We start from the raw sequence: 12,606 nt of genomic DNA, 5'->3' as shown, positions 1-12,606 counted from the left end.
CTGTTGAGTGATGATAGGAGGAATCTTAAACAGCAGGACTATCGTGATTGGAGAACTGTAGCGCTGTGGGGTGAATGCCAGGATGCTGGTTCCCTGCAGTAGGAGGCAGTGGTGCTTTGTAATTGTAGCAGTGGGTGATAAGATTAAAATAATTCTGTTTTTAAAGTTTCCAGTTGGGAAATGTATCGTTCTGACACTGTGTTGGTAATGCTTTTTTCAATAGCATGAATACTTCATTCATCCTAGAATCTATGCACGTAAGGGAAACTGAAAACAAACTGAGTTGCATACGAGGATGCAGAAACACAAAGCAAGAGCCATTGGAGGTGGGAGAGACAACCCCGAGCTTTACAAGCAGATGAGTGTATAAAAAAGCCTTTCTCCTCTGACACACAGGGATGAGAAGAACCAGTCCATTATCGTAAGCGGAGAATCCGGTGCCGGAAAGACAGTCTCCGCCAAATATGCCATGCGCTTCTTCGCATCCGTTGGTGGCTCTGCCAGTGAGACCAACATTGAAGAGAAGGTCCTTGCATCCAGTCCAATCATGGAGGTAAAGCTGGCCCAACAGAAGTTACATAGATTTTTATTCAACTTTGAGCAATTTGTGTGCATTTGTTTCTAGCATTAGCAAATAGCACCAACTTAGGGTGGGATTCTTCAGCGTTGGGATCCTCCCTCTATTTTGTAGATGGGGCTTTCTGTCATCCTGTCTATGTACAGGATTTGTCTCAGTCTCAGAAGTGAGATCAAGGAATAGGAAAATATAGCTGTTCTAACTAGATTTTATATAGTTATTAAATATAGTAAATTAAAAAAATAATAATTGGGATTGACTAGTTCAGACAACTTTTTATGTGTAGGTCACCGGTTTAAAAAATCTGTCGCAGGACGGTAGTGAGTATAAGCTGTTAAAATGTCTCTGTGTGGTGACCCAGTGTATGTGACCAACGCTGGGTCTCTTTCTAGTTCTTTATCATGGAGATGGGGGTAGGAGGAAGCCCACCACAACTGGCCCACTTGTTTGCGGTCTCAGGAGTGAGGCCAAGGATTGAACCCTCCATGGAGACCGTTCGAACAATCTCCGTGTTGCTGGAACTGTGCTAATAAGAGCTCGGTATAAAGAAGGTTACAGGTAGCAGAGTTCAGACATGATGTTTGTGTGACCTTATCTACGTCATTAATAGTCTGTCAAACTTCACCTTCCTTCTCCTCGCTTGTCGTCTTGTAGCATCCCTAACGTTTTCATTAATTCCATATAGAGAGAGAGGTTTGTTTGTCTGAATCTATAGATTGAATCAACATAGACCCACTTTTTTCATATTCTCTTATTCACACTTATTGGCAATAGTACCTGCTAACGAGGCACGTGGAGATCTCTTTGCCCTGAACTAATTTTTTTTCCCCTCGCCTTACTAATGAAGGCATTTGTAGGACATCCATCGCTGTGGCATTTTGATGGCTTGAATTGATGTGGTGAAAAATATAGTCCCTATCCCAAAGAACTTAGTCTTGTTGATTGATGTTAAAAGTAAATATTCCGCAACCCCCAGCATCAGCATAACTTTAAATGATTTTGAGAGGGGGATGCCTATCCAGTGAGTTTAAAACTGAGTGAAAAGCCTGGACAAACAGTGCATCTAATGATACACTGACAAGGATGGTGGTGGTGCTTAACGAATACCGGTAATTCACAATAACCCTATCAGACAGGGAGAAACGTCTCTTCGGGTATGTCTACACAGCAACAGACACCCACTGTACAGGGTCCTAGAGCCCAGGCTCCAGCCTGAACCCAGAAGTCTACAAAGCAATAAAAAAGCCCCTCAGCCCGAGCCCTGTGAGCCCAAGTCGGCTGGCACAGGCCAACCGCGGGTGTCCAGTTGCTGTGTTAGGGTATGTCTATGCAGCCAAAAAAACCCAACCTGCAGCAGCAACTCTCAGAGCCTGGATCAACTGACTTTGAGCTTGTGCTGTGGGGCTAAAAATAGCGGTGTAGATATTCGGGTTCAGGCTAGAGCCTGGGTTCTGAGACCCCCTCCCCGCCCCCCGGTCACTGGGTTTGGCACCTAAGCTCCAGCCAGAGCCTGAATGTCTACAGTGCTATTTTTAGCCCTGCAGTGTGAGCTGGAGTCAGTTGACCTGGGCTTTGAGGCTCCCTGGCTCTGTCTACACAGCAATGTAAGCCTAGGGTTAATGGGACTCGAGTCAGCTGTCCTGTGTCGGGGACCCCTGGGCTTGAGCATCTACATTGCATTTTAACCCTAGGTTAAGAATGTTCTGACCCTTAAGAAGCACCTGAGTACATAAACAGCATAATGAACTCCTTTGGTGGCTGTCAGTAGAATAAGTGCAGTATGAGAAGGCTGTAGTCTGAGAATTGGGCTCTCCAGCTCCCAGCTGAATCACATTGTCAGGAAATGCCCATGTGCACCTGTTCTGAGGGTAATTAGGATGTCAGACAAAGATTCCCTTTGTCATCCCTCTACCAATTTAAGAGAAGAGAAAAAGAGGTGATGCTTGTGTGCTACAGATATAACGGTTAAGGGTAAAATTTTCAAAAGCCCCTATGTCCCATTTTCAGAAGTGACTTAGGAGCCCAAGTCCTATTGACTTTTAAAGTGCCTATGTCTCGTTTGAAAGTGGGACTTAAGCACTTTTTGAAATTTTTGCTCTAAATCTCTAATTTCAGTTACCTCAGGGGTTTGATTTCCCTCGTTCTGTGACGTGTCAGGTTCAATCCTTTTTTTTTTTTTAAATAATTTCACAAAAGCAAGTTAATGATGTAGGGAAAGGCAGTGTGTGACTGCTAGTTACAGAATCTAAGATTCTCCAGAAGATGAGCAATTTTGGGACCTGATCCTGCAAAGATCGGGGTCCAGAATAAGTAGTCCTTTTGACTTGAATGAGACTGCTGATCTGAACAAAGTTAAGCCAGTCAACGAGACTGTTTATGTGAGTAAAGCACGTGCATTCGTATTTACAGCTTCTGGGTCTTATAGTTCAGGTACTAGTGTTCATGGCACTTAGACACCACAGCAGGGCACTCATTAAATAAAACAAAATTAAACCTCAAGAGAGGTCGCTGGCTCTAAGAGAGCTGCTATAATTTCAGGATTTTTTCGTGTAAGCTCCATTATGTAGTTTCATGTCTTGGATATTGAATCTCATTTGTGTTTCGGGTGCCCATCACAGTAATATCTAGCCACTACTTGGATACGTTACCAACCACATTTTTACAGGGATTGCCAATGGGAATTTTTAGAGAGAGAAGGTGGGTGAGGTAATATCTTTTATTGGACCGACTTCTGTTGGTGAGATAAGAGATTACCTCACCCACCTTGTCTCGCTAACATCCTGGGGTCAACACAGCTACAACAACATGGCGTACAATCATGGGGATTTTTAAAATTTGATTTAACAAGATATACTAGCACACCAAATGTACAGAGATAGTGTGTGTATGCTCTGGTGTGATGTTATTTGATATAACAGGTCTACAGCTCAATCTGATTCATGTGTCCAGGTATGTTGTTGTCCTCCATGTCTTGGTTCATGCTGCTCCTATGCCTCGAACTCCCTTCCTGAGCCCATCTGCCATGTCTTCTTTCTCACCGCTTTGAAATTCCTTCTCAACATCCACTTTGAGGTTTGTGTAGATGATAGCATCTCACACACTTAAATATAAAACCACTGTAGAATACTTCATTATGTTCAAAACACATGAACGTCCCTCCTGAGTGACCCCATAATTTTATTGTACTCTTGTTCTTCTCCTTTTTCTTTTTCTCCATTCCATGTTCTCCTCTTGGTTTGGATTGTAAATACTTGAGCACTCTGGAGGCAGAGAATCTAGTGTAAAGGGCTAAGAATATTTATGGGTTGTAGAAGTAATCTCTCTCTCACTCACACATACACACACACACACACACACACACACACTATTTAAAAGAACATTAAGGTTTCAAAGTCAAGCCCTCAAATGTTGCATATTCATTATGATACCATCTTTACTTACAGAATCACATACTATTTTTTCCACAGGACCCCGTCTCATTCAGTGCCCATTTTCTGGTTGCCTGGCAAGACCTGAGGGTCTGATTTGCAGAAGTGCTAAGCAATCACACCTGCAGCTGAAGTCAATGGGAGCTGTGCTTTGAACCTATAAAGTGCTATATAACGCTTAGTACTCTGAAAAATCAGGCCCTTGGTAACTCAAATTGGGCACCAAAAATATAGTAGATTTTTTACTTTAATGCTTTCTGTGCCTCAGTTCCCCACCAAAAAAAGAGGATGATGATAATACCCACTCATCTCAGAGTTTTTGTGAAAATAAATTCATTAAAGTTTGTGAAGCTGTGTGTTTCTGTGGGGGGGGGGGTCTGTTTTGGGGATGGGTTATAAATTTTATTTGGGGTTATTTTTAGCAATTTTTGCATTTTATATAGATGTCCAAAAATCTGGTTTTGGGGGGATGCCTCTTTGTATATACTGTAATGACTAAAGTACGTATCTGTGTATAATATGCACTACTCATTACAGTATATGCAAAGAGTGAGCCCCCTCCCCCCTGAAATCTGATTTTTGGACATCTATACAAAAAGCAAAAATTGCTAAAAATAAACCCCAAAGAATGAAATCCATGTACTATAGCAATGAATAGTCTCTTGTACTGTTCCCTAGTGTGCTTTAACATAGTGCTGTTTCAAACAGCGCTGTGTTACAGTTGACTAGGGTACCTTTAGTGAACACCAGCAGGGTCTACTTTGACCAGTTAATGCACAGCCAGTTTAATGTGCTTTAGAAATCACACCCCCATAGTCCACATTGCTGCTCCAGGTCCACAAGCCCTTACAGACAAGTAGCCATTTCGGGGAGCTTTTTGGTGTTTCTTGGATAAACACCAATTTTAATTTTTTTTTTGTATCAGATGTTTTATGGGTGTTCATTGGTTAAAACAACATCAGAAGCCCTGCTGTTAGCAATGAGTGCCACAGAAAAGCCAACGAGGAAACTAATAATTCTGTCTTTGGAGCACCATAGTGTGGGCAACAGATTGAAAAATGAAGAGAGAACAAAATATCTAATAGTTACGTGAGCACGATCCATCTTGTGCCCTGAATGAGGCAGGGGTCCTGTGGAGAAAAAATAGCAGGTGATCATGTAATTCAAGAGTTTACCATAATGCCTACATACAGTGAGGCTGAATAGCACCAGCAACCTTAATTCTGGCATTTCCTAAATTTTGAGGATTTGACTTTGCAACCTTAATCTTTGAACATAGGGGGTTTTGTGTGCAATTGCATAGCTTTTTTTTTTTTTTTTAAAAAGCAAACTGAAAAATAAAACATTCTGTTGTATGGCGTCTTATTGACACGCACAGGGTTCCACAGCAGCATCGGGATCTTTAGCGCCCTGTCATAAATATAAAGGGAAGGGTAAACCCCTTTAAAATCCCTCCTGGCCAGAGGAAAACTCCTCTCACCTGTAAGGGGTTAAGAAGCTAAAGGTAACCTCGCTGGCACCTGACCAAAATGACCAATGAGGAGACAAGATACTTTCAAAAGCTGGGAGGAGGGAGAGAAACAAAGGGTCTCTGTCTGTCTATATGCTGCTTTTGTTGGGGATAGAACAGGAATGGAGTCTTAGAACTTTTAGTAAGTAATCTAGCTAGGTATGCGTTAGATTATGATTTCTTTAAATGGCTGAGAAAAGAATTGTGCTGAATAGAATAACTATTTCTGTCTGTATCTTTTTTGTAACTTAAGGTTTTGCCTAGAGGGATTCTCTGTTTTGAATCTAATTACCCTGTAAGGTATCTACCATCCTGATTTTACAGAGGGGATTTCTTTACTTCTATTTACTCCTATTTCTATTAAAAGTTTTCTTGTAAGAAAACGGAATGCTTTTTCATTGTTCTCAGATCCAAGGGTTTGGGTCTGTGGTCACCTATGCAAATTGGTGAGGCTTTTTACCAAACCTTGTCCAGGAAGTGGGGTGCAAGGTTGGGAAGTATTTGGGGGGAAAGACGTTTCCAAACAGCTCTTCCCCAGTAACCAGTATTTGTTTGGTGGTGGTAGCGGCCAGTCCAAGGACAATGCGTGGAATATTTTGTACCTTGGGGAAGTTTTGACCTAAGCTGGTAAAGATAAGCTTAGGAGGTTTTTCACGCAGGTCCCCACATCTGTACCCTAGCGTTCAGAGTGGGGGAGGAACCTTGACGCCCCCACACAGACCTCTGCCACTTGAACTGATGGAGTAACAGATAACAAAAATAAGCTGTAATCCTCAGTAGACCAGCACTAAAGGAGGATAAGATACATGCTTTGCCAATGGGTTTCACACACACTTGTTGACAGCAGAGGAATGGTGAAACTCAAGAATCTTGGGTTGCGTTCCAGGCTCTGGAGCAGAATGTGCTCTAGTGGGCACATACTCTTTCACCCATTCACCCCCAAAAGCTTCACCCCCTTCTGCTTTGTTCCCTCCAGCACATTGCTGTCCAACTCCTGTCTCTTCCCCATCCCTGGTTCCTCATTCTCTCCAGCTGACATACCCAGCCATCTCCAGTCACTTCCCCCTCTTTCCCAGTCTTCTTGCCCAGCCACTCCCAATTCCCCTCCTCCTCCTGGTTCTTTTTCGCATTCCTCTTCCCCATTGGCTCCCAGCTCAGCTAGTCCTAGTTCTCTCCCCATGCTCAAGTTTCTCATCAATGTGTCTTTTCCCTACTTACCTCTCCCCCGCCCCTCTGGTTCTTACTCCCAGTCTCTTTTCAGCCAGACCCAGTTTCCCTCCCTGGCTCCCATTCCCATCTCCTTGCTCAGCCAGTCCCAGTCTCTCCACTCTCAGCTCCTGGTTCACCCAACCCCTGTCTCCTTGCCCCAGTCTACTATCTCTCGACCCCCCTGCCCGCCCCCCCGGCCCCTTCCCCACTGCGTCCCAGGTTCTAGCTCTTGTGCCTTCTGCAAAAGGCAGTTTCCTTCTCCTCAGTACCAGGGCCCAGCAGAGGGAACGTTGAGAGCAGCACCGGAGGGAAGCTCCCTGCTCTCCGTTCACATGCCTGGTTCTGAGTCCAGCCCAGCCCAGCCTGCAGCTGCCCAGACCCACAATTTCAGAGAGAGTTTGCTCAGCCACAGTTTATAGCACGCTCAATGCAGCCGGAATCTTCAAGGACTTTAGCTGGAAAGCTCTAACAAGTCTCCACTGCACTTGTGTGACCTGTGATATTTTTTTTTCCCCCCAAAGTTTATAGCTTGTCTAAATTTGGGCTGATTTTTTCCTGGAGGTTGTAAAGGGCACCTTCCTGATGCAAAGACTACACCCCTGCCAAATTTCAAGGCCCTGTTCTAGTCGATGAGTATTTAACAGGAAACATCGCCAAATTTTTTAACCTGGGCAAAACAACATATTTTTCTCTTTGTTCTTTGAAATAGCTGAACCGTTTTGGTTGAACTTTTCCAAAATAATCCAGACTGAGGCAGACTCCTGGCCTGGAAAATGTCAGCCAAAATTATTAAAATCAGACAGTTTTATAGGCACCTGAAAACAGGGTCTTACCATGTGAAGTGTCAGGCACCCTTAGTTATAGGTGGCGCTACCGGCCCTAGCTATAAGTAGTATACTGATCCTTCACCAACTTTAGATGCTTGCCAGGGTTTATGTTCTCTGGCATTTACCAACAAATTATAATGTCAGAGAGGCTGAAGTGTAATATCCAGGGAAAGGTTGGACGGCTGCAGGATTGGAGAAAGACTCCTTGTGGAAAATGTGGTAATAGATGTGAGCCACTGTTATGTTTTCATTTCCTACAAGAGGTGCAGGAGTTCTCATCATCCCCTCCTATTGTTTGTTTTAATCTGTTTTAGATTGTAATCTCTTCAGGACAGGGATCATATCATCCCGTGTGTTTGTACAGTGCCTCACTCAGAGGTGGCCTGGTCCTTTTAGGGGCCTTTGATTGTGGAGTTACCGTGATACACATTACTATTTTTTTACTAAAATTTATTAAGTTGTTATCAAGTCTGTCTGGTATCTCTGAGCATCCAGCTTGGTTTAGAGACTTCTGGGAGGGTCATATTAAAGCTATCTGAATTAAAGATATGATACTCAAGGGACAGATTGATTGTAGTTGATTTTTGTTTTTCGTTTTTTCACTGTGCTCTGTGATGGAGTTATCTCCTGCAGGGCCATCAGTATCGACCATATAATCATTTCTCTGTTCCTGCTTAGTCGATCAAATGCAAATGCCTGTAATGGAGACTTACACAACATCGTCTGAAGCTGGGATCCCTGGCGGATTGAGTTTTAATGACAGATTTTTAATTTAGAAGGGCTTTGATGAGAGGATGGAATTAATAAACCCTTTATCATAGATCAGATGTGAAGAGTCAAATCCTCAGCTGAGCACCCAGGGCAAGGAGCTTAGCTGGTGCGGTGGAGATGTGCAGGGGGAGGGAGAAGGGGAGAATAATTCTTTTTCCAACTTCCTCCCCAAGCAGAGCAGCATCTGCAGAGCCACTCTGATCACTCGGGAACCCTAAGGTACAGTAGTAGCACCCCAGCCCTAATGCTTCCTATACAGTCAGGTGTTGTTGTGAAGTTCCTTTAGAAGCTGCCCCAGGTTGTTTATCATGGAAAAACACCCCCAGCAACCCCGCTCCTCTGATCTTGATGCAAAAAGCTCGTGGTCTGCAGCATCCATGTCCTGCCAAGGTGGCGTCGCACCAGAATGGCCAGTTGCTAGGGATAATGCAGAAGTTTGAGGTGTGTGTGTGTGTGTGTGTACTGGCCCCCACTGGAATACATGTCCAGTGTGGTGAATCTTCTGAATTTCTAATTTCCTTGACTTTGTGATGAAGCGAGCGTCCAGCACAGATCCTGTGTATCGTTGGGTGCTGGGGCTGCTGCTAGCCCACCAGGCTCGCTCGGACTGTAGAACATATGTACCACCTTTCTTTGGGCATCAAAACAGCAGTTTCTCCAGTCACAAAGGTTCAATGTTAAGGTATTCCTGTAATGTGAAATATGAGCAGATAGAAATCATTGCATAAATTTCATATCATCTGATGATTTTCACAAGGACTTTCAGAATGCTAGGCTCTCTCCTTCCTATTAGCTCAAATGATGCAATCTTCAATAGAAGTTTTCAGTCTCAGCAAACAGCTTCCCAAGAAAAGAAGCACTAAATTTGATAGAGGCCTTATTCTTCATCCGCTTAGTCCTTTTTAAGTCAAAGTGAAGTTGAGCACATGAGCGAGTGGCCAAACTTAATAAAAATGTGCTATTTTTACTGTAGGGGGAGGAGACCTGTGGTTTGAGTACAGGAGCAAGAAGTAAGAATCCCAGGTTCCAATCTTGTCATTGATACTGACTGACTCAATGTGTTCACTTATTTTCTCAATGCCTCTATTTCCTCTCCTGTAAAATAAGGTTAATAATATTTGTCCATCTGACAGATGTGTTGATCTGGGTTATTGATTGTAGAGTGCTTTAAAGATGTACTAAGTAGTATTGTGTTTTTCCCCTGCAACCTTTGTGTGATATGATAGCACCGCTAACATTAACTGAAGTATGGGGGGAAAGGTATTGCAGTTATAGCAAACTAAGGTGAACATTAAGTGCTGCCCTTGAATTCTTTCCTGCAAGATCTGTCTGACAGCCATGATGTTGGCAAAATGTGTGCACTCGGAGATTTACACCAGACTGTTGGATTCCTTATGCATAAAGACAAACTCTTAATTGGTGTGGAAATCTGGATGATGCCACATACACCCTATTGCATGGAATATCAGACCTGCTCAAATATATATAAACCGGTTGACCCCCAGTGGCTGAACCAAAGAGGGATATAAGCATAGAAGCCTTAGTATTAATATAGCTGATAGTGGTCACCTGCTGTTTTGGAGCTGAATGTCCCAAATACTGTTCCCAGTGGTTCAAATGTGCAGGTGAATTGACAGTCATGATGCGTTCAGCACGTTGATTCGTTGAGTTTTCTGGTATGCACGGACAAATAAAGCTTTTTTTAGTATATCTTTCTCTAGGAGATGCTTCAGGCTTCTTATCTGACTTGTAAACACAATTCACTCTTGTGCTTGTGCAGTCTGAATTTCCTTCTGTCAGATGTTATAAATGCTCACTCTGATCTGTGAGCTAGATTCTGACTGCAAATTATGGCTGTCAAGCGATTTAAAAACAATCGTGATTAATCGCACTGTTAAACAGTAATAGAGTACCATTTATTTAAATATTTGTGGATGTTCTACATTTTCAAACATTGACTTCAATTATAACACAGAATAGAGAGTGTACAGTACTCATTATGTTTATTTTTATTACAAATATTTACATTGTAAAAAACAAAAGAAATAGTATTTTTCAATTCACCTAATACAAATACTGTAGTGCAGTCTCTTTATCATGAATGTTGAATTTACAAATGTAGAATTATCTACAAAAAATAATTGCATTCAAAAACAAAACAATGTAAAACTTTAGAACCTACAAGACTACTCAGTCCTACTTCTCATTCAGCCAATCACTCAAACAAGTTCCTTTATGGGAGATAATGCTGTCCGCTTCTTATTTACAATATCACCTGAAAGTGAGAACAGGCATTCACATGGCACAGTTGTAGCCGGTACTGCAAGATATTTACCTGCTAGGTGCACCAAAGATTCATATTTCAGAGTAACAGCCGTGTTAGTCTGTATTCGCAAAAAGAAAAGGAGTACTTGTGGCACCTTAGAGACTAACCAATTTATTTGAGCATGAGCTTTCGTGAGCTACAGCTCACTTCATCAGATAAGTGAGCTGTAGCTCACGAAAGCTCATGCTCAAATAAATTGGTTAGTCTCTAAGGTGCCACAAGTACTCCTTTTTTTTTTTAAAGATTCATATGTCCCTTCATGCTTCAACAACCATTCTAGGGGACATGTGTCCATACTAATGGGTTCTGCTAGGTAATGATCCGAAGCAGAGCATACTGATGCATGTGTTCATTTCCATCATCTAAGTCAGATGCCACCTGCAGAAGGTTGATTTTCTTGTTTGGTAGTTCAGGTTCTGTAGTTTCCGCACTGGAGTGTTGCTCTTTTAAGACTTCTGAAAGCATGCTCCCTACATCATCCCCCTCAGATTTTGGAAGGCACTCCAGATTCTGAAAACTTGGGTCAAGTGCTGTAGCTATGTTTAGAAATCTCACATTGGTACCTTTTTTGTGTTTTGTGAAATCTGCTGTGAAAGTATTCTTAAAATGAACATGTGCTGGGTCATCATCCGAGACTGCTATAACATGAACTATATGGCAGAATGCAGGTAAAACAGAGCAGGAGACTTACAATTCTCCCCCAAGGAGTTCAGTCACAAATTTAATTAACGCATTATTTTTTTAACGAGTGTCATCAGCATGGAAGCATGTCCTCTGGAATGGTGGCTGAAGCATGAAGGGGCATATGAATGTTTAGCATATCTGGCACACAAATACCTTGCAATGTCTGCTACAAAAGTGTCATGCGAATGCCTGTTCTCACTTTCAGGTGACATTGTAAATAAGAAGTGGGCAGCATTATCTCCTGCAAATGTAAACAAATTTGTTTGTCTTAGTGATTGGCTGAACAAGAAGTAGGACTGAGTGGACTTGTAGGTGCTAAAGTTTTTGTATTGTTTTGTTTTTGAGTGCAGTTATGTAAAAAAATTCCTACATTTGTAAATTGCACGTTCACGATAAAGAGATTGCACTACAGTACTTGTATTTTTCAATTCATCTCGTACTATCTTTTGTTTGTCATTTTTACAGTGCAAATACTTGTAATCAAAAATGATAATATAAAGTGAGCACTGTACGCTTTGTATTCTGTATTGTAATTGAAATCAATATATTTGAAAAAGTAGAAAAACATCAAAAATATTTAATACATTTCAATTGGTATTCTATTGTTTAATGGTGTGATTAAAACTGCAATTAGTTTTTTTGAGTTAATCGCATAAGTTAACTGCAGTTAATCAACAGCCTGACTACAGATATTGGCCAGTCACAGCAGGGTAGTTTTACATGATACGTAGTGGTCTTTGACATGCATCTGGGATTGTAATCTGGCCCCAGAAGTGGGATGGGAACCTATGAGCCTCCCCCTGAAATCAACAGAAGAAAATTGCAAGTTTAGCTTTTCTACCCTGCAAATCTCTGCTGCTGATCTCTATGGTGGATATGAAACAAATAGGAAAAACAATGTGCATCATTCAGAATGAAATTAGAAATGCTATTGCCAGAGAGACATTTCATTCTTTAAATTAAACAGGAAAATATATTACTATAATTATTCCATAGCCACTTTTAACCATAAAGCCCTGTTGGCAGGCATTTATATATAGCCTTTAACAGTAATACACTGGTTAAGCACAGTTCTGGTTATGTGTATATCCTGGGAATTGTACATAACCCAGGATCTCCCAGTGTGGCTGATATGAAAAGTAGTTTGACCTTTTTTTCACTTCCTACTAAGGATGGGGATGTACTGGGCAGCCTTCTTGCAGGTGGGTAGCTCCCCTTTCTCCGGACGCCCCATTTATCTAAAAGCTTCCTTTATCCTCTGAGTCTTTAGCTAA

General features: G+C 42.0%; 1 protein-coding gene across 1 annotated transcript in view; it reads left to right on the top strand.

The window, feature by feature from the left end:
- The window catches only part of MYO5B (myosin VB), a 244,499-nt gene that overhangs the window by 60,471 nt on the left and 171,422 nt on the right, over positions 1-12,606 (top strand). The window contains exon 5 of the mRNA XM_077817114.1: positions 397-553. Within this exon, the coding sequence (XP_077673240.1) occupies positions 397-553 (157 nt within the window). The remainder of the gene's footprint in view (positions 1-396; positions 554-12,606) is intronic.

The sequence above is a fragment of the Eretmochelys imbricata genome, chromosome 5 (genome assembly GCF_965152235.1).
Source record: "Eretmochelys imbricata isolate rEreImb1 chromosome 5, rEreImb1.hap1, whole genome shotgun sequence".
NCBI classification, from domain to species: Eukaryota; Metazoa; Chordata; order Testudines; family Cheloniidae; genus Eretmochelys; species Eretmochelys imbricata.
The sequence above is the reverse complement of the archived record's forward strand: the minus strand, read 5'-3'. Positions and strand labels throughout refer to the sequence as shown.